At 38.6% G+C, this 22,659-nt stretch overlaps 1 protein-coding gene across 3 annotated transcripts in view; it reads right to left on the bottom strand.

Moving 5' to 3' along the window:
* Window positions 1-22,659, bottom strand: part of ACBD6 (acyl-CoA binding domain containing 6) — a 198,353-nt gene that overhangs the window by 2,844 nt on the left and 172,850 nt on the right. For all 3 annotated transcript variants that reach the window (XM_044387855.3, XM_026509161.4, XM_026509159.4), the window contains one exon: window positions 17,504-17,534. In XM_044387855.3, the coding sequence (XP_044243790.1) occupies window positions 17,504-17,534 (31 nt within the window). The remainder of the gene's footprint in view (window positions 1-17,503; window positions 17,535-22,659) is intronic.

Below are 22,659 nucleotides of genomic sequence, written 5' to 3'. Positions count from 1 at the left end.
GCCCACCGCTTGTGATCATAATGTTTACTGAATAAAATGGCCTGAGTTTTTCCATTCTTGCTATGAAACCCAGACACCATAAAGAAAATTACTGATAAATCTGAATACACAGAAATCTAAAATTGATAAATTTGAACACATAAAAATTTAAAACAGCTATACCACAGACACACAAAATATGATACATAAAGGTAAATCATAAACTGGGAAACTATTCACATATATGACACATACAAGAGCTAATACCCTTAATATCTAAAAAGCATTAACAAATCAATCCAAAAGAACAATACGCAGGGGCGCCTGGCTGGCTTAGCAGGTTAAGCTCCTGAGTCTTGATTTCGGGTCAGGTCATGATCTCAGGGGTGTGAGACCAAGCCCTCTGTCAGGCTCTGTGCTGGGCGTGGAGCCTCCTTAAGATTCTTTCTCTCCGCTCCTTCTGCCCCTCCCCCCACTCTCTTAAAAAAAAAAAAAAAAGAACAATGCGAAAAAGAATTGCAGGAACCAAAGATGTACCTATGTTTTCAGTCTGGGAGACTTGTGCTCTCTCTCTTTCAAATAAAGTCAATAAAATCTTAAAAAAAAAAAAAAGGAGAGATTTTATTTATTTGAGAGAAAGAGAGAGAGAATGAGCCAGAGGAGAGGTGCAGTGGGAGAGGGAGAAGAAGGCTCCCCACTGAGCAGGGAGCCCTAAGCTGGGCTCCATCCCAGGACCCTGAGATCATGACCGGGGCTGAAGGGAGATGCTTAACCGACTGAATCACCCAGCGCCCCTCAAATAAATAAATAAAATCTTAAAAATATATATATACAAATAACTCTAAAAGCTCAACAATAAGAAAGCAAGTAACTGGGTGAAAAATTGGGCGAAAGACCTTAACTGACACCTCACCACAGAAGATACACATATGGCAAATGAGCTTATGAAAAGGTATTCCACATCACATCGTCAGAGAAGTGCGAACTGAAAGAACAAGGAGATACTACTACACACCTATTAGAATAGCCAAAACGTGGAACACTGGCAACACCAAATTCCGGCGACAACGTGCAGCAACAGAACTCACTCATTGCTGGTGGGAATGCAAAAGGGTACAGCCATTTGGAAGACAGTGTGGTGGTTTCTTACCAAACTAAACATACCCTCACCATCTGATCCAGCAACCATGCTCCTTAGCTTCTACCCAAAGGAGCTAAAAACTTATGTTCACTCAAAAATCTGCACATGAATGTTTATAGCAGCTTAAGTCATAATTGCCAAAACTTGGAAGCAACCAAGACGTCCTTCAGTAGGTGAATGGATAAATAAGCTGTGGTACATCAGACAATGTAAGTTTACTCAACACTAAGAGGAAATGAGCTATCAAGCTATCAAAGGACATGGAGAAACCTTAAATGCGTATTACTAAGTGAGAAACCAATCTGAGAAGCTTACTTACTGTATGATTCCAACAATATGAACATTCTGGAAAAGGCAAAACTATGGAAATAGTAAGAAGATTAGTGGTTGCCAGAGGCTGGGGGTGAGGGAGGGATAAACAGGCAGAACACAGTACATTTTTAGGGCAGTGAAAATACTCTGGATGGTATCATAATGATGGATACATGTCATTTTACATTTATCCATAGAATACACAAAAGCCAAGAGAACCATACTGTAAACCTTGGGTGATTATGATATATTACGATATGTTAATAATTTTATGGTATGTAGGTTCATCAACTGCAACAAATGTTACACTGATGAGGGATATTGATAATGAAAGAGTGGAAAGAGTGTGAAATGACAGAAAAAATACACATTGGTTTCTGTCCCCAGTTCTTGGCACAGAGCTCCTAAACCCCCTGGACTTCCCTACGTGTGCGAGCACTAGAGGCATCTTTTGTTTTAATACTTAGTCTTCGACCCTGGTTCCAGACACAGAACTCCTAAATCACTTGGAATTTCCTGGTGATAGGAGTATCTTTTGTTGTAATGAATGATTCTTGGTGGACTCCACTGCTTCAGGAAGGGGGCTGGTCACCAAAAAGACCCAATCAGATTATAAGCTTGTAACTTTCAGCCCCACCTCCCATCCTCTTTGAAGGGGAGAGAGGCTGGAGATTGAGTTAATGATCAGTCATGCCTATGTAATGAAGCCTCCATAAAACCCCTCAAAGTAGGGTTTTAGAGAACTTCTGGGTTGCTGAACACATGGAAATACTTAACAGGTGGTACTGGTGATGGCACGGAAGCTCTGCTCCCCTCCCCCCATATCTCATCTAATGCATCTCTTCCAGCTGGGGTTTCATCTGTAACCTTTATCATATCCTTTTATATTAAACCAGTAAACCTAAGTGTTTCCTTGAGCTCTGTGAGCCATTCTAGCAAATTATTGAACCCAGGAAGGGGTCATGGAAACCCCAATTTGTAGGTCAGTCCCAGGTGACAGCCTGGGACTTGTGATTGGCATCTGAAGGCAGAGGTGTAGTCTCGTGGGGGGCGTGGGGAAGGTAGACAGTGGAAGAACACCCAGCTGGTGTTGCAGAGAACTGCTCGTTGTGAGGAAAAACTCACACACATGGTGACCAGAAGTGAAGTGCAGTGGTAGTGGGAGAGTAAAGGAGAGACACACAGGGACTGTTTGTTCTTTAGAGGGAGGCTATCCATGGTGTGAGGGTTATATGCAAAATCTCTGTACCTTTCCCTCAGTTTTGCTGTGAACGTACAACTGCTCTGAAAGTCTTACCAACCAACCAATTAAGCACTTGTAATTGGGTCTATTTCTGGGTTATCTATCCTGTTTCATTGATTTACACACTTATCCTTATACTAATACCACATTGTCTTGATGTTTATAACTTTATAATAAGTCCTAAGTAAGGGTGTGTCCTCCATCTGGGTCCTTTCCTTTTCCATATAACTTTTAGAATAAGCTTGTAAATTTTTTCAGAAAGTCCTGTTGGAATTTTGATTGGGAGTGCATATAGATCAATCTGGGGAGGATGGAGAGCTTAACAACATTAAGTCTTTTGACCCATGAACAACAGTATCTCTGTCCATTTATTTTGATTTATCCTTAGGATTTTAATTTTTTTGAGGCTATTATAAATGGTATTTTTTAAAATTTCAATTTCTAATTGGTTCACTGCAAGTATAAAGGAAAACAACTGGTATCTGCATACTGACCTTGTGTTTTTAACTTTCAATTTCCAATTGTTCATTACCAGTGTATAGGAACTTTTTGATTTTTGTATATTGATTTTCTAGTCCTCAAACTTGCTGAACTCAACTTATTAACTCTAATAGCTTTTTAAAAACTAGATTCTTTGGGGTCTTCTACGCAGGTGTCATGTCATCTGTGAATAAAGAAAGTTTTATTTCTTCCTTCTAAATCCATCTGCCTTTTACTTCTCTCTTTTGCCTTAATGCACTGGCTAGAACTTCTAGTACGATGTTGAATCAAAGGGGAGAGAGTGGAAATCTCTGCCTTGTTCCTGGTCAGAAGGAAAGCATTCAGCCTTTCACCATTAAGAATGATGTTAGCTATCAATTACTTCAGGTTGAGGAAGCCCTCTTCTATTTCTATTTTGCTGTATCTTTTTTTAATCATGAAGAGAGGTTGAATTTTGTCAACTGTTTTTTTTCTATATATATATATATGGAGATGATCATATGTTTTGTTTTCATTTTGATCTGTTGATGCAGTAAAATATAATGATTTTCATGTGCTGAACCAACCTTGCATTCCTCGGATAAAGATATTTGAGTATGATTTATTATTCTTCTTGTATACTGCTGGGTTCACTTTGCTAACATTTTATTAAAGATGTTTGCATTGAGGCACCTGGGTGGCTCAGTCAGTTGAGTGTCCAACTCTTGGTTTCAGGTCAGCTCATGATCTCAGAGTCATGAGATGGAGCCTGGTGTTGGGCTCCATGCTCAGCAGGGTGCAGGGGAATCTGCTTGAGATTCTCTCTCTCCCCTGCCCCTCCCCACCACTCATGCTCAATCTCTCTCTCAAATTAATTAATTAAAAAAAAAAGATGTTTGCATCTATATTCATGGGAGATATTGGCCTGCAGTTTTCTTTTCCTCTAGAGTCTTTTTCTGGTTTTGGTATTAGGGTAATGTCAGCCTCATAGAATGAGTTGGACAGCCTTTCCTCTTTTATTTTCTGGAAGAGTTGATGTGGAGAATTAGTTTTACTGTGGAAAAGTTTTTAGCTACAAATTCAATATCTTTAAGAGATATAAGGCTATCTAGGTTATCAATTTCTTTTGAGTTTGTGTCTTAAGAAATGTGTCCATTTCCTCTAAGTTATCTTATTGCTATGAAGTTGTTCATAATATCTCCTTATTTGCTTCATAATATCTGTACAATCTGTGACCACTCCCTTTCATTCCTGAAATTGGTAATTTGTTTCTCTTTTTTATTATCATTATTATTATTTTTTATTGCTCTGGCTAGGGGTCTATCAGTTTTATTAACCACTTCAAAGGTTTTCAATGATTTCATGGATTTTCTCATTGATTTTTGGTTTTCTATTTCAGCGATTTCTGCTCTCTGATCTTAGTTTATGCCTAAGCTTATCTTGGGCTTAATTTGCTCTTCATTCGCTAACTTTTGAAAAGTAGAAGCTTAGGTCATTGACTTGAGAGCTTTCTTCTAACAAACGCATTTAATTTCCCTCTAAACACTGCTCTAGCTGCATCCCAAAATTCTGATAGTGTTTCTTTTCACTCAGTTTAAAATATTTTGTAATTTCCCTTGGAATTTTGTCTTTGACCTATGAGTTACTTAGAAGTGTGTTTAAGTTTCTGACAACTGTGGGGGCGGGGTGGTTTCCACATATGTGTCTGTTACTGATTTCTAATTTAATCCTGTTGTGGCCACAGAGCAAACTTTGTATGAGTTTTATAATATTTGTTGAAATTTGTTTTATGGCCTAGAATATGGTCTATCTCGGTAAGTGTTCCATGTGTACTTGAAACAATATATTCTGTTTATTAGGTGGAGTGTTCTCTAGATGGTCTAGAGATCTAAAGATGATAATTAAGTCGACTTGGTTGATTGTATTGTTCAATTCTTTGATCTCCTTGCTGAATTTTTATCTACTTGCTCTATCAATTACTGATTTATAGCCTGACAATGAGTTGTTTCTCCCCAGCTACTCTAATAATTTTTGATTGAATGCAGAACATTGTATGTAGAAGGGCAGTGGAGGCTACATTAAATAACACTATTTACATCCAGAAATAGGTATGCCTCTTTTACTGTCATGCCATGAGCATGGGTGTTGAATCAATCTGGTCGGCAGTTGAACTGGGTTTGGGTTTTGTTGTTGCTATAGGTAACGTCAATGCATCACACACTTCAAGTTCCTCCAGCTGTGGGCTGCTGCCACCTTACGTTTTGTATGTGGCTGCAGGTGCCAGTGGGTTTTTTCAGGATTCCTGCTCCACCCTCAGCTTTCAGTAGTCATGCATGTCTACTACAGAGGGAGTTTCTCTCTGCACTCTTGCTCCTTCCCCATCGCTCAGAGTGCTACTGCTTATTACTCGGGGCAAGTCTCATGGTGGGAGTGGAACGGAGTTGTTGTCTTTTTGGGCTGGTCTCAGACTTATGCAGGCCCTCAGAGGCAGTGATTTCTCACTGTTCCTGCCACCCCCCCCCCCCAATGTCAACAAAACTCCACCTTGTATGAGGGAAAACATGTCTGGAGAGGGAGAGAGTTTTGTGCCCTGCTCTCAGTGGCAAGAGATATCTGCTTTGGGTCAGAGCAGGGCTCCTTGACCTTCCCGAGTGGCAAAAAGAGCTTGCTTTTACTCCTCCAAAAGCAGTGGCTATCTGCCTGGGCCTAGGGACAGGGGAAGAGGACAGAAAAGTTTTCTGCTCTCCCCGAGAGGCTTAAGGCATTTTGCTTCCTATGAAATAAGACTCCAGGGAAGTGGCTGGGTTTCATGCCTGGGTGACACTGAGAAGGGCTCTCTCCGTTCTCAATTCCTCTCTGGGTCTCCTAGCTAATGAAAAGGGGCATGCAAATGAGGACTACTCCTCTTGGGTCTGAGGCTCCTGGTTACTCTAGAATGTCACATTAGGTCACTTTAAGAGTTTGTTAATTTTAGCTGCCTTCTTTCCTGCTTTCATGGTGGATGCCTCCTCCTTGGGTGCTGCACCAAAGGTGAGACAATTTGTGTGTCTTGTAGGGGTTTGTTATCCTTCGGAATCCAGATTTCTTTGCTGCCATGCAACCTCTGCTATCTTATGGGTTCAAGAAATTAATGATCTTGTAGATTATCTATCCTTTTCTTCTTGTTAGTATGGGAGCATTGTTCTTTTGCACTTTTCTACATTTCAAATGGAAGTAGAACTCTATGGGAGTTTGGTTTTATTTTAAATTTTAAAAGATTTTATTTATTTGAGAGACAGAGAGAGAGAGAATGTGAGCGGGAAGGGGCAGAGCAGGAGGGAGAAAGAATGTGAAGCAGACTGCACTGAGCATGGAGCCTGACGTGGGGCTCAATTCCACAACTGCGAGACCATGACCTGAGCTGAAACCAAGAGTCGGATGGTTAACTGACTGAGCCACCCAGGCGTCCTGGGAGTTTGGTTTTAGATGATTTAGCAGTGATATTTCTTCTTTTGCTCTTTGTTGTTACTCAGATAAGGATAGTTTCTCTGGCTCCCTTGACTCCTTACTCTGCTGGTGGCTGCTTCCAGCTCTGGGCTCCCTGCTATAATGCTAAAAAATGGCATAAAGCCAGCAGCCAAAATCAGGTTGTGATGAGTTATAAACTTGGGACAGCTTTGGCGATCCTTTGTATTACCCACCCTGACAAACTCAGGTACCAAACTCTACTCCATAATAGCACAGGCTCAGAGGTAGTTCTAAGTGAACAGAGGTGGAGGACAGAATTTTACTCTGAGCTAAAGTCAGACCATTTGAGAATGCTATCTCTGTCTCTAGTGGTGCGGGATTTCTTAGAAGGCTATCAGGATTATCAATGTTAAATTAACATTTGATGAATGAATGAATGAATAAATAAGAGAGTAGGAGAAAAGGTAGAAAAAGGCAAGAATTGCCTATTCCAGTCCCAGGACAGGTGTTAATGGGCTAAGATCATATTTTGCTACGGTAGGTCACAGACAGGAGGATGGCGGAGACAGAATATCTTTACCAAGGCTCAGGACTCAACAGAAATTATGTAGGATTATAATATCTCTTAAAGAATTTAAAATAATCTTCCCCAAATAATATTATGGACATTTTAATTTTACATTTCCAGAGGTTTTACCATGAATCACTGTACACCAAATTAGATTCCAATGGAAGGCAGTCTCTTATAAAATGTAACAAAGTTAAAGACACATTGCCTAGTATCAAGTAGTTGTGAGAAGAGGGTTTTATCCTGCATAGAACTAGCTACCTGACATCTATATTCTGAGAAATAATCATTTAACCTTTTTGCTGCAGCTATCAGTCTCAACTTACTGTAAGAAACACTTGGTTAGGTTTTAAAATTGGAACTTTTAAAGCAGTATCAGAGGAATAAATTTCCCAGGGTATAAATCTGTAATACAGGATAATAACTACCGTTGTCAGATCACACTTCTCAAATCTAACCCAACACTTGAGACCCCTAAGCAGGAAGATCAAGGCTACATCGATGAGAACTACAGCTGAAGACACTACGCCGGCCGTCTCAGACAAGGAAGCATTACTTTCATCTGTGCCACAGAGTGAAGTGACTTTTCCAACAGTGAGAGATGGTATAATGTGGCAGTACGAACTCAGGAATAGAGCTTACGCTTTTAAGTTCCACATCCAGAGGAGCACAGCCAACCAGCTGAGAAAAGGCTAAGCAGGCTATCTAACAATCCCCTAACCTAACAAAGGTGAGTGCGATTTAAGGGATAAGAGGACACCACACAGGTGAATCTCATCCTGGTATGAGGAAGGCATCAATTATGTTTGTTTAGCACAGAGCCAACTGGCAAAGATAGGTGCCCAACAAATAGCTTTTGGAAAAACTATGCTTTGTACCCCCACTTAGGTGGTGAGCTACTTGATTACACGCTTTGTTATGTTCTCTTCTCCATCTAGCACAGTGCTGGGAACTTAGTATTTGCTCAAAATTCATTAGTTAATTGATTTCTCCGCCTTTGGCATCTTCAGTAAAGCACAATTCACAAGGCAGAGTCATCTTTCAGAAACGTGTGAGCTGCCCGTCCCCTCAAAATGGACAAAGGGAAAGGCGATGCGAGAGAGATGAGAAGGGTGCTAACATTTTGCCAAATTAATGAGGGGATACATTGGTGCCCACAATGTGCTGGGAAATACAAAAACAGTCATAAGCCTGTCTCGGAAAAGCTTGAGCAAGTCTATAGGGATTAGAACAGTTGCTGAATTTATGGTACCCTGGGAACCTCTATTTGTCAAGTGCCATAGAGGCAGCCCTGACACTGGCACAGGTGAAGATGAATTTTCATTCAGAGCAGTGAGCCTTCTGACTCCATTAATCCTCAGGGTTTTGATGATGAATTTCTTTCTTTTTTTTATTTTATTTATTTTCACTCTAATGCCTCCTCCCACTGCCCTGTAACAGCGTGGAAGGAACAGAACAGATGGTGCTTTACGTGGAAGACCGAGGGCTCATGAGGATACAAAGCCTGCCCACTCTGAAATCACATGACTGCACGTGCAAGGAAAAGCCTTGATTTCCCCTGGGAGACACAGATGCAATGATGTTAGTATTCCCAGTGGAGGGAGAGGAGGGGAAGGCTAACAGGCCATTTACAAGGAAGACCACACTTACACTAATATACTCTTCAGCAAGACCCGTGTTTAATCACAAAACAACAGGAGGACTGATATCTGAAGATTAAAAAACACCAAAGTGAAATAGAGGCAAGTAAGGGTTTTAGTATGCTGCTATGCAAAGCCTATTTAGAATGAACTAGTGAAGACATACAGTAGTAGAATACTGGCCTCTAGTTAACCTGCCATTGGCTCTGACCCAGTTTTAATCGGAAAAAGCCAGGATTTACAACCTGCTTAAGGATGGAGTTTGACAACTGCTATAATCAGAAGAGCTGTCAACACAAGGACAGCTGTCAAGCCAAACTGTAATTCATAAAAAATAATAGCTAAGCCCCTAAGATATCCCCAACATTGTCTGTACTTACTGGATTTAACTATACTTAGAGTTTTATGAAAGTTACAAAAATAGGTTAAGGGTCTTAAAATCAAATAAAAAAATAGCTACAGAGTACCTATTAAATAAAAAAGGGTAAATAATACTAAGTGACTAAATGGATAAATTATATCTAGCAGATTCCCTGGCACATAGTGTTTAATAAATGGTTATTATTATTATTACATGGCCAACTCTGTTTTGATGACCTTAAAAACTGGCAGAAGTCTAGTGACCTAGTAAAAAATCTTAATTAAAAATGAATCACTCCTATAAGTGATTATTAATTAAATTTAAAATCTTAATTTCATGAAATATTCCTGAGTTGTCAGAATATTTTAGTTTTATATATTTGTAATGTCAAAGCCTCTTAACTAATGATATTATTTTAGTGTTTAATTATCTTGATTATAATATACATGGTATTTGTTTTGTTCTTTCTGCAATGAATAATATAATCTGAGAGACAGAGATAGAGGTTGTTTTACTAGATCAATTTTGGGCAGAATCAGAGATAATTTTTGTTAATGTTGAAACTCTCAGTGAACAGAAATAAGAATATAAAAGCACATGGATGGACACAGATATTGATAAAGTACAGTTCTGAAAAATAGCCTTGACTCACTAAGGTGACCAATGATAAAGAATTTTAATTTATTTCTATAAAAGATTATCCTCCAGAAAATAATGTCTGCTTTAAAAGGATACCGGGGCTGTAATTATTTATGAAATTACGGAAACGCGACTGGAAGTGGAATCAGAAGACCTGGACAAGTGTTTTGGCTCTGCTCCTACAACTTGTACTACCCTGTCAAGGTCACTTGGCCCCTCCAGACTTCAGTTTTTTATTTGCAAATGTAGAAACAAGACCTAGCTCAGACATCTGTTAGAAAGGTTAAGAGATTATATATATGAAAACAGTACCACCACCACCACCTTCAATGAAAACGGTACCACCACCACCACCTTCTATCTATCTGGGTCTGGAGTTTTAACATTTTATTAGAGTATATATAAATTAAATACAGAAGAGGACCAAAATCATATATACAAATTTTCTTAACATGAAATTATCCACATAACTAACTAGCACACAGATCAAGAATCAGATCATTAGAATCTCAGAAGCATTGCTCCCCTGTTAACCCCTTCCAAACACTACCTTACTGCCTATCCATTACCCCAAGGAAACCATTCTCCTGTTTACTAATGCTGGAGATGAGTTTTTCCTGTTTTTGACCTTTATATAAATGGATGCATACAGTTGTACTCTTTTGTGTCTGGCACCTTGAACTCAACAGTACGTCTGTGAGATTCATCCAAGGTGTTGCACGTAGTTGTAGTTCTTGTTTATTGCTGTATAGAATTCCATTGGATGAATATCTTACCTGATCAGATCTCATAATTCCTGCATCTGAAGATTGGAGCATTTTATCAGTTACAGAAATTATTAATAAATGTATCTTCAAATATTGATTCTTACCTACTTTCTCCTTCTGGAACTCCTATTTAAAAATGCTGGACTTCACTATTTTACACTCAATGTCTCTTCCACATTTCCATCTCTTTATCTTCTGTGCTGCCATTTAGAACTACCTTTCTGTTCACCATTTTTTAAAAAAGACTTTTGCCAGTTCTGCATTTTAACCTATCCATTGTGAAATTTCTGTATTTTTTATTTATTGAAGTTCTTTTGGTTCTCAAATCTGCCTGTTCTGTCTTGTTCTTATGTTTTTCATCCATTGATTTTATACCAACTTCTGATAATTTCTTCAGTAAAACTACTGAAGTTCTTCGAAGTCTAGTCCTGAGGTTTACTATGTCCGCTGACAATCACCTAAGTATACTTTGTAGTTTTGGATTATAAGCTCATTTTTAGCAGGGCTTCTTTCTGTAGCAATTTTGTGCTGCTCTGGTGGAGGAGGTGTCCTGCAAGAGAAGTTTAGCATTTGCTTTTCCCAGGTCCCTCATGGGTAACCAGCCTGTACACTTATTACGTTAATTTCTTGACTTGAGGATTTATGAAGCAATCAGAGTATAAATTTAAACCCCAAACTCACATGAGATGGAGCCTTTTCCCCCCACTCAAAATTCTGGTGTGTGGCTGATTAGCTTCTTCGTCTTCCTTCCTTATACTAGTGGGCCAACTTTTTCTAATGTAACTATTATTATTTTTTTCTAAACTGAGGGTGTAGCCCTTTGAGTGTCCTGGCTTATGTGCAGGGTCTCAGTTTCAACGCCTCATTATTTCTCATTCAGGAAGCATCGTTTCCAGGGTTTGGTGCCACTGAAATCCAAGCCCACAGTTTTCCCAGTTTAGATGCAGCGTTAGCTCACACACTTACCATTATGGTTGTCTCATCCTTGCATATTGGGTGGGAGTTCAAGACACCTAAGTCTGGGGACGTCCCTTCACCTTTATAGAGGATTTTTGGTATATTTTATTTAGCAAATAGCAGATGCTCAAAAATATTCGTTGAATGAATGAAATATAATTAAGAAAGTAAGTCATATTCACAGTACTAATAGAGCTTATGATATTGTGATTTCAAAGAATTTAAAATTAATTTTCAGACAAATTATATATAACAATTTCTCTTCCATATATATAAAGAATCACCAAATAGAGAAGTTATTAAAGGGTTTATAGGAAAACCTTTTTATCCTATGCTTGTATTCTAGCCCTGCAGTTCCTCTTCCCTCAGGCAACCAACACTGGCTTTTCGTGTACCCTTCCAGAGATATCTTATGCAGTTACTAGCAAGTAAGTACAGATATATTTATATACACTGCTCTGCACCTTAATCCTTTCACTTAACAATGTATCTTCCATACAGAGATTTTTCCATATTAATACATAAATAAAATATAGCTTATTTTGAAGCCAGTCAGGAAGACCTTTGGAAAATCCAATCCTGTTGCTATCTAGAAATGCATTTTGCATATACCACGCTTAAATGGACACATTCCCACCTCCGCAAGGCATTCACCCCTAACGGTTACCTAGGGATGACAGAGTGACTCATCTACATTCTCAAGGGCGCAATCAGTCTGGCTTAGATGTTTCTACAGTTTCTGTTTAAGTTTAAAATTTTAATATACTTATCATAATTTAAATTATGATTTGCATTTTTGAGTGTTTTCTTAAGAAACCACTCCATGGGACGCCTGGGTGGCTCATTTGGTTAAGCGTCTGCCTTCAGCTCAGGTCAGTCCTGGGATCGAGTTCTGCATCGGGCTCCTTGCTCAGTGGGGAGCCTGCTTTTCCCTCTGCTTGCAGCTCCGCCTGCTTATGTGTGCACTCTCTCTCTGACAAATAAATAAAATCTATTAAAAAAAAACCAACAAACCATTCCTTATCCTATTCATCTAAAAGTTTGTAATTTTGCTTTTCTTTATATATGCATCCAATTCACCTAAAATTGATTTATGTGTATGGGGTGTGCTGTTTGGTTATCTACTGTAGTATAACAAACCACTCAAAATCTAGTGGCTTAAATACAACAATGTATTATTTTTCATGATTCTGTGGGTTGACCAGCTGGTTCTTTTGCTTCAAAGAACTAATTTTTAGTTTGTTGATTTTCTCTATTGTTTTTCTATTCTCTATTTCATTTATTTCTACTCTAATCTCTATTATTCTTTCTGCTTTCTTTAGGCTTTGTTTACTCTTCTCCAGTGTCTTAAAGAGGAAGGTTAAGTTAGTTACTGATTCGAGATTTTTCTTCTTTCTTAACATAGGCATTCACAGCTATAAATTTCTCTGCAAGCACTGCTTTAGCTGCACTCCGTAAGTTTCGGCATGTGTTACGTTCATTTCCATTCATCTCAAAGTATTTTCTGATTTCTCTTTTAATTTCCTCCTTCTTGACTCACTTGTTACTTAAGAGTGTGTTGATTAGTTTTCTCATTTTGTGAGTTTTCAAGTCTTGATATCTAATTTCAGTCCACTGTGTTTGGAGAACATACACTGTATCATTTCTATTCTTTTAAATTTACTGAGGTTGTTTCATGGCCTTCATATTGTGTATCCTGAAGAACACTCTATGTGCGCTTGAAAAGAATATATATTCTGTTGTCATTGGATGGAGCGTTTCATAGATGTCTGTTAGATCTTTGATTTATAGTGTTGTTCAGGTCTTCCATTTCCTTGTTCACCTTCTGTTTAGCTGCCCTATCCATTATTGAAAGTGGGGTGCTGCAATCTCCAACTATTATTCTTGAATTGTCTATTTTGAGTTTTCTCTTTAGTGATTACTCTAGGGTTTTCTTTAGGGTTACTCTAGGGTTTACCACATAAACGTTTTAACTCCAGCTTCAGATTTATGCTCAGCTTAATTCCAGTGATATGTAGAAACATTACTCCCATATATCCCTACTGCATTTTCCCTCTTTTGGTGGTAGTATTGTTATACCTGTTACAATTATTAATGTTACAAATCCAACAAGACATTATTACAATTACTTTAACATCTGTAATCACTTTCTTAACCCATTATAACTTTGTTCTCACCCATCTCCTTTAGGCTGTTACTGGCAAATATATTATACTTCTATATGTTTTGGGCCCAATAATACATTATATACATATTATTTTAGATACTACTTTTTAAAATCAGTTAAGGAAAGAAAAGAGAAAAAAGTATGCTTTATACTGTCTTTTATAACTGTACGATTGTATTTATGAGCGTTCTTTGTTTTTCATATGGATTTGAATTACTTTTTGGGTCATTTGCTTTTAGTTTGAATATTTTCCTTTAGTATTTCTTGTCAGATAGGTGTGCTAGCAACGAATTCTCTCAGTTTTTGTTATCTGGGAAAGACTTTATTCCATCTTCATTTTTGAAAGACAGTTTTGCTAGATATAGATTATAGATATAGATTCCTTCTATTTCTATAAATAGATATTCAAGGTCAGAACACAGTGGGATAACATATCGAAAGTGCTCCAAGGAAACCACTCAACTGGGGCACAAATTGTCCTACAAACCAACCCAATCAAATTGTGGCTTCTTTAAAGGTCAGTGTTTGATATTTTTCTTACTCATGAAGGCTCCTTCCAGATGTAGTATTCTCCCATCCTCTCCACTATTTTTGAGAGTACCCTTAGCCTTGAACTTCTCCAGGCTCTGCTGCAAATGAGGTCAGATCCTTTGGGAAGCGAGTAGGAGCTGTTTTATAGTCTGCTTCTCTCTCCAGGCAAAATCTCTGAGTCAGATTCTGGAGCTGGGAGTGTGGACAACAGCAAGCTTCTCTTTGAGTGACACCCTTCCTCCCCCTACTCTAGCAGTTTGTGCTTGGTGGCAGTGTGGGGGCAGCCTGGTTTGCCTCTCCTGGCATGGAGCCACTACCTTGCAAGAAAGGGCAAGGGTGATCAGGGCCTCCATATTGTCAGTGTACCACATGGGGGGATGCTGGACAAGATAAGGGAGCCTCCATCTCTTGACTGCACTTGCCTAGGACTTAGCTCTTTATATTTACTTTCTACCTTTTATACTATGTTTAAGAATGTAATTTAAAAAACTGATCTTCTATTCAGCATCTTTGTTAAACTGTATTAGTTTTAATAATTTGACTGCAGAGTCTCTTGAATTTCTATGTAGCTACTTATTTTGTTTGAGATTAATGATGATTTTGTTTCTTTTTGTCCATCCCATGTACTTTTTAGTTCTTTTGCTTTTCTTTCTGTATAGTCTAGGATTCCAATATAACATTAAAGAAAATTAGTTTTGGTAGGCGTCCTTTTCTCATTCCTGTTTTTAAAGGAAATGCTTCAAACATTTCACCTTTAGTAATATTTGCACTAGGTTTTTGATATATAATTTAATCAGGCCATAGAAGTCTCCTTGCATATCATTTATTAAGAGTTTTTATCATAAACAATCATATTAGCTAACATCTACTGAGTACCTCCAAGGTGTTGGACATTGTCCTAAGCACTTTACATAGATTAGCTCATTATATGTTTATAACATATCTCTGAGGTTATTATTCCTATCTCACCATAAGTAAACAGGTGCATTGAAGTTAAATAATCTGTTCAGTAGTAGAACTAGAATTTGAACCCAGATGTCTGGCTTAAGAGCCTGGGGTCTTAACCACTTTTCTGTATTGCTTCTTTATATTGCATTCTGTATTGAATTTCCTCAATTGCTTTTTCTGCATCTGAATTGACCAAATGGTTTTTCAATATACTAATGTGGCAAACTACATTAATAAATGTTTAAACTGTTAAATCCTTTGAATTCCTAGGAAAAATTCAACTTAATCACATCTTAAAAAAAGACACTGATGGATTTCATTTGCTATTATTTTATTTAGGATTTTTACATATATGTTCAAAAGTGAGACTGACTCACGAGTTTCCTTTTTTTTTTTTTTTTAAGATTTTATTTATTTATGTGACAGAGAGACAGCCAGCGAGAGAGGGAACACAGCAGGGGAGTGGGAGAGGAAGAAGCAGGCTCCTAGCCAAGGAGCCCGATGTGGGACTCGATCCTGGAACGCCGGGATCACGCCCTGAGCTGAAGGCAGACGCTTAACGACTGCGCTACCCAGGCGCCCCCACAAGTTTCCTTTTTTTATGCTGGTTTTGGTACCCAGGTTATACTAGGTAAACTCATAATCAGTTGGCGGCATGCATTTGGTGATATTCAATCTTCATTATTAGGCTGATAAACATAGTTATTAGCATTACCAGCTAGCCCAATAGTTTAGACTCCTGGACAACTCAGTGAGGTTTCTGACATCCAAGCAAATGCTAATAAGCAGCAGACAAAAATATCCAGGGGCATCTGGGTCATTTATTACTGCATGGTGGTCCAAGATGGCCAAAACTGGCGAAAGAGCCTAATGTATCCTGTCTCCCAAAGTCTGATGGTGGTTGATCCTTAATCTGATTTAAATATTGATGGTTGTCTTTTACTCAACCATATTCACACCCAAATAGAATAAAAGTAAGGATACTTTACTAAGTGCTTTATTTACAAAATACTTCAATATCTTTTATCTCACTGAATTTACCCAATACTCTTTGAGAGCCACATTATGTCCATCTCACAGATTATCCTCTCTTTTATAGATTAGTTAAGTGAGGATTACTCAACTAAGCTAATCAGTTAGTAAGTAAAATGAGTTAAAAAATCAAATCTATTTTTCTTCCCTTCAATTACATCATGAAAGGATGGATTTCTTACAGGACTGGAGCTCCTACAGTGACGATGGTTAGCATCTCAGTTGTCGTTGACAGTACCAAAAACAAAATAATGATGGTATAGAAAGGCTCAACTTACTATGAAGGTTCCCATAAGAATTTTAATATAGCTCTAACTTTAGAGGTTATTAATCTATTTTTAAACAAAAAAATTAGTGTATTTCTGCTAGTGACCATTTTCCTTTTTATATTTTTTATATTATTTCTTAAAATTCAAGTATCATTAACAACAGTGTTATACTAGTTTCAAATATACAACATAATGGTTCAACAATACTATACATTTCTCAGTGTTCCTCAAGATAAGTATAGCCTTAATCTCCTTTACCCATTTCATCAACTCCCATATCCCTACTCCCCTCCCCTCTAGCAGCCACCAGTTTGTTCTCTGGGTTTTTTTTTTGGTCGTTTGTTTTTTTGTTTTTTTAAAGCAGGCTCCAAGCCTAGCATGGAGCCCAACATGGGGCTTGAACTCACGACCCTGAGATCAAGACGTGAGCTGAGATCAAGAGTCGGACACTTAACCGACTGAGGGACCCAGGTGCCCCTGTTCTCTGTACAAGAGTCTGTGTCTTCTTTCCTTTGTTCGTTTGTTTCTTAAATTCTTAATTTCTTAAATGAGCAAAATCATATGGCATTTTTCTTTCTCTGACTGACTTATTTCAGTTAGCATTATACCCTTTAGGTTCACACCCACGTTGTTGCAAATAGCAAGATTTCATTCTTCCGTTGTGGCTGAGTAGTATTTCCTAGTGTGTGTGTGTATACATATTTACACATACACACCACATCCTCTTTACCCATTCATCTATCAATGGACATTTGGGTTGCTTCCATATCTTGGCTATTATAAATAATGCGGCAATACACATAGGGGTGCATATCTTTTTGAATTAGTGTTTTTGTTTTTCTTTGGGTAAATACACAGCAGTGGAATTACTGGATCATGTGGTAATTCTATTTTTAATTTTTTGAGGAACCTCCATATTGTTTTCCACAGTGGCTGTACCAACTGACCAGGCATTTTTCTAAGTGCTACACAGGGTTGGACAAGGTTGAAATAAACAGAGAAAACCTCCTAATATGATTATTAATAATTTGGAAATATCTTACCATAATGTAGAGCTGTTTGACCTTCATTATCCTGTAAAAGAAATACACAACACATTTTAGAAGTCTACATTATTGCAAAAGTATGAAAGTCCATAAGCTATAGCAAATATATCTCATCTACCAAAGTCATATAGATTTATCAGTGCGGGGCGCCTGGGTGGCACAGCGGTTAAGCGTCTGCCTTCGGCTCAGGGCGTGATCCTGGCATTATGGGATCGAGCCCCACATCAGGCTCCTCTGCTATGAGCCTGCTTCTTCCTCTCCCACTCCCCCTGCTTGTGTTCCCTCTCTCGCTGGCTGTCTCTATCTCTGTCAAATAAATAAATAAAATCTTAAAAAAAAAAGATTTATCAGATGCAGTTCTTTGAGCCTCCCAGTAACTTCCAGCCAAGCTCTGTACCGCGGAGAGCAGGAGGTTGTTGAATGGCAACTTGTGCATCTCAGCCGCTGCAGCAGAGTCCCACACAACCAGGCTGCAGATATTAAACCAAAGGGACCCTCTTAAAATGCAGCAGTCTGATTGCCCCATCCGTGGCAAAAAAAACCCTGACACGGTATATCCTTCATTTTGGTTAGTATTATAATGTTTTTTCTGAGTTTATCTCCAAATCTATCGAATAAATCTGTGATTTCTCATAAAAGTCAGTAGCTTTTGGGGCGCCTGCGTGGCTCAGTCAGTGAAGTGTGTGCCTTTGGCGTAGGTCATGATCTCAGGGTCCTAGGATCGAGTCCCATGTCGGGCTCTCTGCTCAGTGGGCAGTCTGCTTCTCCCTCTCCCTCTGCCCCTCCCACCACTCATGCTCGCTCGTGCTCTCTCTCATAAATAAAATCTTAAAAAAAGTTAGTAGCTTTTTAATCCTCTTTCAAATAGTCACATTCCAGGCTCATAATACTATCAAATATTACCAGATCAAATATCATAAGGAAATGTGATTTCAAAGCACATAAAATCCTGGAAGTTAAGAAAGTCAGAAGCTCCCATAGATAACTCCAATAGTTCAGTTAATTTTTTTATTCTTTTAAAACCAAGATACTCTAACTGTACACACTAATTATAGCTCACGTAAGTACCTTTTTAGCAATGCGGCCTCTTAAGTTGAGAGCAGGTGATCATATTAATGAGCAACAAGTAAATCAGGATTAAGTACAAGTAAGAAGTAGAATTTAGTTGTTAATTTGATATTCACTTAGTAATATGCATAGCCACTGTTGTGCCCCTGGTAATTAAGAACAAATGCTTAATTATTGTGAATAACTGGGAAAGGGTGATTTTATGACCTCATCAACGATTCCTGGGCACACCATATCTACTTCTCTCACTTCTTAGAGGTTGAATGTGGGGTTGATTCCAGAACTTTTGGCTATGTTTCTATTTAATCCCCTAGGAAGTTTCCTGAGGCAGGAACCTTCTTTTCTGGTTCAGACAAGTAGTAAGAAAAAGTCATTCCTTAAGGGCTTTTTAACACCTAGAAAGAGCTTACAGGGGTGACATCTGGTGGGGGCAGGGAGATAACCTTGAGGCAAGACAGTTTATTTTTTATTATTTTTTTAAAAGATTTTATTTATTTATTTGACAGAAAGAGAGACAGCCAGTGAGAGAGGGAACACACGCAGGGGGAGTGGGAGAGGAAGCAGCAGGCTCCCAGCGGAGGAGGAGCCTGATGTGGGGCTCGAACCCAGAACCCCGGGATCACACCCTGAGCCGAAGGCGAATGCTTAACAACTGCGTCACCCAGGCGCCCTAAGGCAAGATAGTTTAATTAAGCTATTTTCCTACCAGAGAATGGGAATTCTTGTTGGATTTGGGGGTGAGGTGTGAGGAAGTGAGCGGAGATCTGAAAGAAGGAATTCTGAGGGACCTTGGGAGTAGGGCCGACTTGGCTGAAGTGTAAGAGTGGTTAAGTCTGGGATGCCCATCGAGGATCATTAGGATAATAAACTCTAAGGGATATAAAAGATGGAGAGCAGCACTAAGAAGTCAGGAAGATAACAGAATATTTTTGCCTTCTTTTTAAAAAATTTTAATTGAAGTATAGTTGACATACAATATTATATTAGTTTCAGATATACTACTTAGTGATTCAACAATCGTATACGTTACAAAATGCCCATTTCTTTTTTGTCTTTTTAGTATAGCCTCCACCTTGATCCCTGCTCCCCTTTGCCTTGCTCTGCTCTTGAGGTTAAGGACAAGCAGGGGAAGGGAGCAGAGGCAGCTACACAGGAAACAGGTTCCAAAGGACGTTTATGGTGGGCAGCACGACAATGGGAAGTTGCACTCCAGAGTATCCTGACTTGCCTGGCTACAGCCAAAAACAATTTAGAAAGAAAAGAAGTGCCCATTACGGCTTTAGACTCGTATCTACTTTGCCCATTTCCAATGTTAACCAGAAAAAGTGTATGTAGCGTGTGTATGTGTTTATACATTCACATGCATGCATGTGATGAGTCTATACATTCATGCTTATGGTTTAAATGTCCAGCAATAGAAAGCAATTTCAGAAAGGGCTTAATCTACTGCAATTTTGGACTTATGCATCCATCATGCAAAGTTATATTTTCCACAATTATCTGTCTTTAGGAAGTGTAGTTCTCTTCTTATTTGTGCATAACACTCTTGTTTAATCACCCTATTTATATATATTCAAGGTTCAGTTTCTTTTAATTTTTCTTTCTTCTTTTCTTTTCTTTTCTTTTTTTAAAGTAGGCCCCACACCCAGCATGGAGCCCAATGTGGGGCTTGAACTCACGACCCTGAGATCAAGACCTGAGCTGAGATCAAGAGTCTGGATGCTTAACGGGCTGAGCCACCCAGGCGCCTCTCTTTTAATTTCTTTTTGCTTATCTTCATTAGGGAGATGGAAACAATTTCTTTTAGTCACTTTTACCAATGAATACTAAATCTGTATCTCCAGCCCAATTTCTAGTTAATTAATTAAAAATATTTACTGAGCTCCTATTATGTACCAGTTACTGTTCTAGGGACTGGAAACACAGAGGTGAGCAAGAGAGAAAAGGTCCCTCATGTTATAAATCTTACATTCTACTGGTAGAGGAAGTAATAAGCAAATAAGTATATTTAATAACAGGCAGTGATGTGCTCTGAAAAAAAAAACAACAACAAAGCAAAGTAAGGGTCTAAAGTGATGTGGGGTACTGTTTTAGAGAGGACAAAGAAGGACTCTATGAGAAGGTATGTTTATGAGGAGAACTGGGGAAGATTCTCTGGTAGCCATTTAACCCAAGCTGAGCAAACCATAGCATCCATCATCATCCTGGTCTGAAAAGCCAAGCCAAGCCCATCAGAGTTTTCGCTCAGGATTTTGAAATATGGAACTAGGGGATGGAAGTATGTGTACAGAGAAGGTTCTTTCCTCTATGATCAAAAGGAAATGGCGTACTGAAATGGACAAATACTGTATTATTTCATTTACATGAAGTACTTACAGTAGTCAAATTCATAGAGACAGAAAAATAGAATAGTGGTTACCAGGGGCTCAGGGAAGGAAGGAATGGGGAGCTTTGTTAATGGGGACAGAGTTTCAGTTTGGGATGGTGAAAAAGTTCTGGACGTGGATAGTGGTCATGGTTGCACAATGTGCACGTGTTTTATGCCACTGCACTGTACACTTGGTTAAAACAATTAATTTTATATTGTATTTTACAATAAAAAAAAAGCTATTAAAAAAAAAAAAAGCCCAAGCAAAAGGTGTGAGCCAAAGCTGCAAGTGTCAACATTCTCCACTTCCTGGAGAAAACTTCTGCAGTAGGAAAGAAGGAAGTATTCACAAAGAAAAGTAGTGGTCAGAGATGGAGAGAAAACGATTCCTGTCATTTCAACTATATTCTTGCCTTTCTTGGTTAGGTGAGCCAACAACAAAATACTCCCTAGACGAATGTTGATCTTTTTGTCACTTGCAAATAAGAGTCCTAATACAGAATGCAAAGCAATTTATGACCCAAGTCTTCCTCCCAATTCCTCCTCCCATTTTGGTGACTGCTAGCTCCCAATAAAAAGACCTGTCTGGACTCCCACAACTGTAAAGGCTCCTCCCTCTGCTTGAAAACTATCTCCTGATCTTTTATAGATACTATCTTGCTCTTTTCTCATGTTTTAAAATGTGACTTTGACATATTTGAACATTTTAAGTAGACTTATAGTCCTCCTATTTACTTGAGATGTACTGAAAGATGTGATGTTTGTTGTGCTGAGATTTGCCTACTGTTTGCTTATTGATGATTGATTCCTGTGTACTTTATAATTTTGGACTGTAAGTTCATTTTAAGTGGGGTTTTTTTCTGGGGGAGCTCTGGGTGGCATTTTCTTTTGTTTTCCATTTATTTTTTAAAATTTTATTTTATTTAAATTCAATTAATATATAGTGTGTTACTAGTTTCAGAGGCAGAGTTCAGTGATTCATCAGTTGTATGAAACACCCAGTGCTTATAACATCAAGAGCTCTCCTTAATGCTCATTACCCAGTTACACCATCCCCCCACCCATCCTCCCTCCAGCAACTCTGTTTGTCTCCTATAGTTAAGAATCTCTAATGGTTTATCTTCCTTTCTGACTCCGTCTTATTTTATTTTCCCCTCCCTTCTCCTCTCATCTTCTGTTTTGTTTCTTAAATTCCACATATGTGTGAAATCATATAATTGTCTTTCACTGGTTGACTTCTCTTAGCATAATACTCTCTAGTTCCATTCATGTTGTTGCAAATGGTAAGATTTCATTTTTTTCTGGTGGCTGAGTACTATTCCTCTGTGTGTGTGTATACCACATCTTCTTTATCCATTCATCTGTTGATGGACATCTGGGCTCTTTCCATAGTTTGGCTACTGTGGACACTGCTGCTATAAACGTTGGGGTACAGGTGCCCCTTCGGATCACTGTTTGAATCTTTTGGGTAAATACCTAGTAGTGCAGTTGCTGGGTCGTAGAGTAGCTCTATTTTTAACTTTCTGAGGAACCTCCACACTGTTTTCCAGAGTGGCTGTACCAGCTTACATTCCCACCAACAGTGTAAGAGGGTTCTCCTTTCTCTGCATCCTCACCAACATAGGTTGTTTCCTGACTTGTTAATTTTAGCCATTCTGACTGGTGTAAGGTGGTTTCTCATTGTACTTTTGATATATATTTCCCTGATGCCAAGTGA

The sequence above is a fragment of the Ursus arctos genome, unplaced genomic scaffold, assembly GCF_023065955.2.
Source record: "Ursus arctos isolate Adak ecotype North America unplaced genomic scaffold, UrsArc2.0 scaffold_2, whole genome shotgun sequence".
NCBI lineage: Eukaryota > Metazoa > Chordata > Mammalia > Carnivora > Ursidae > Ursus > Ursus arctos.
The sequence above is the reverse complement of the archived record's forward strand: the minus strand, read 5'-3'. Positions and strand labels throughout refer to the sequence as shown.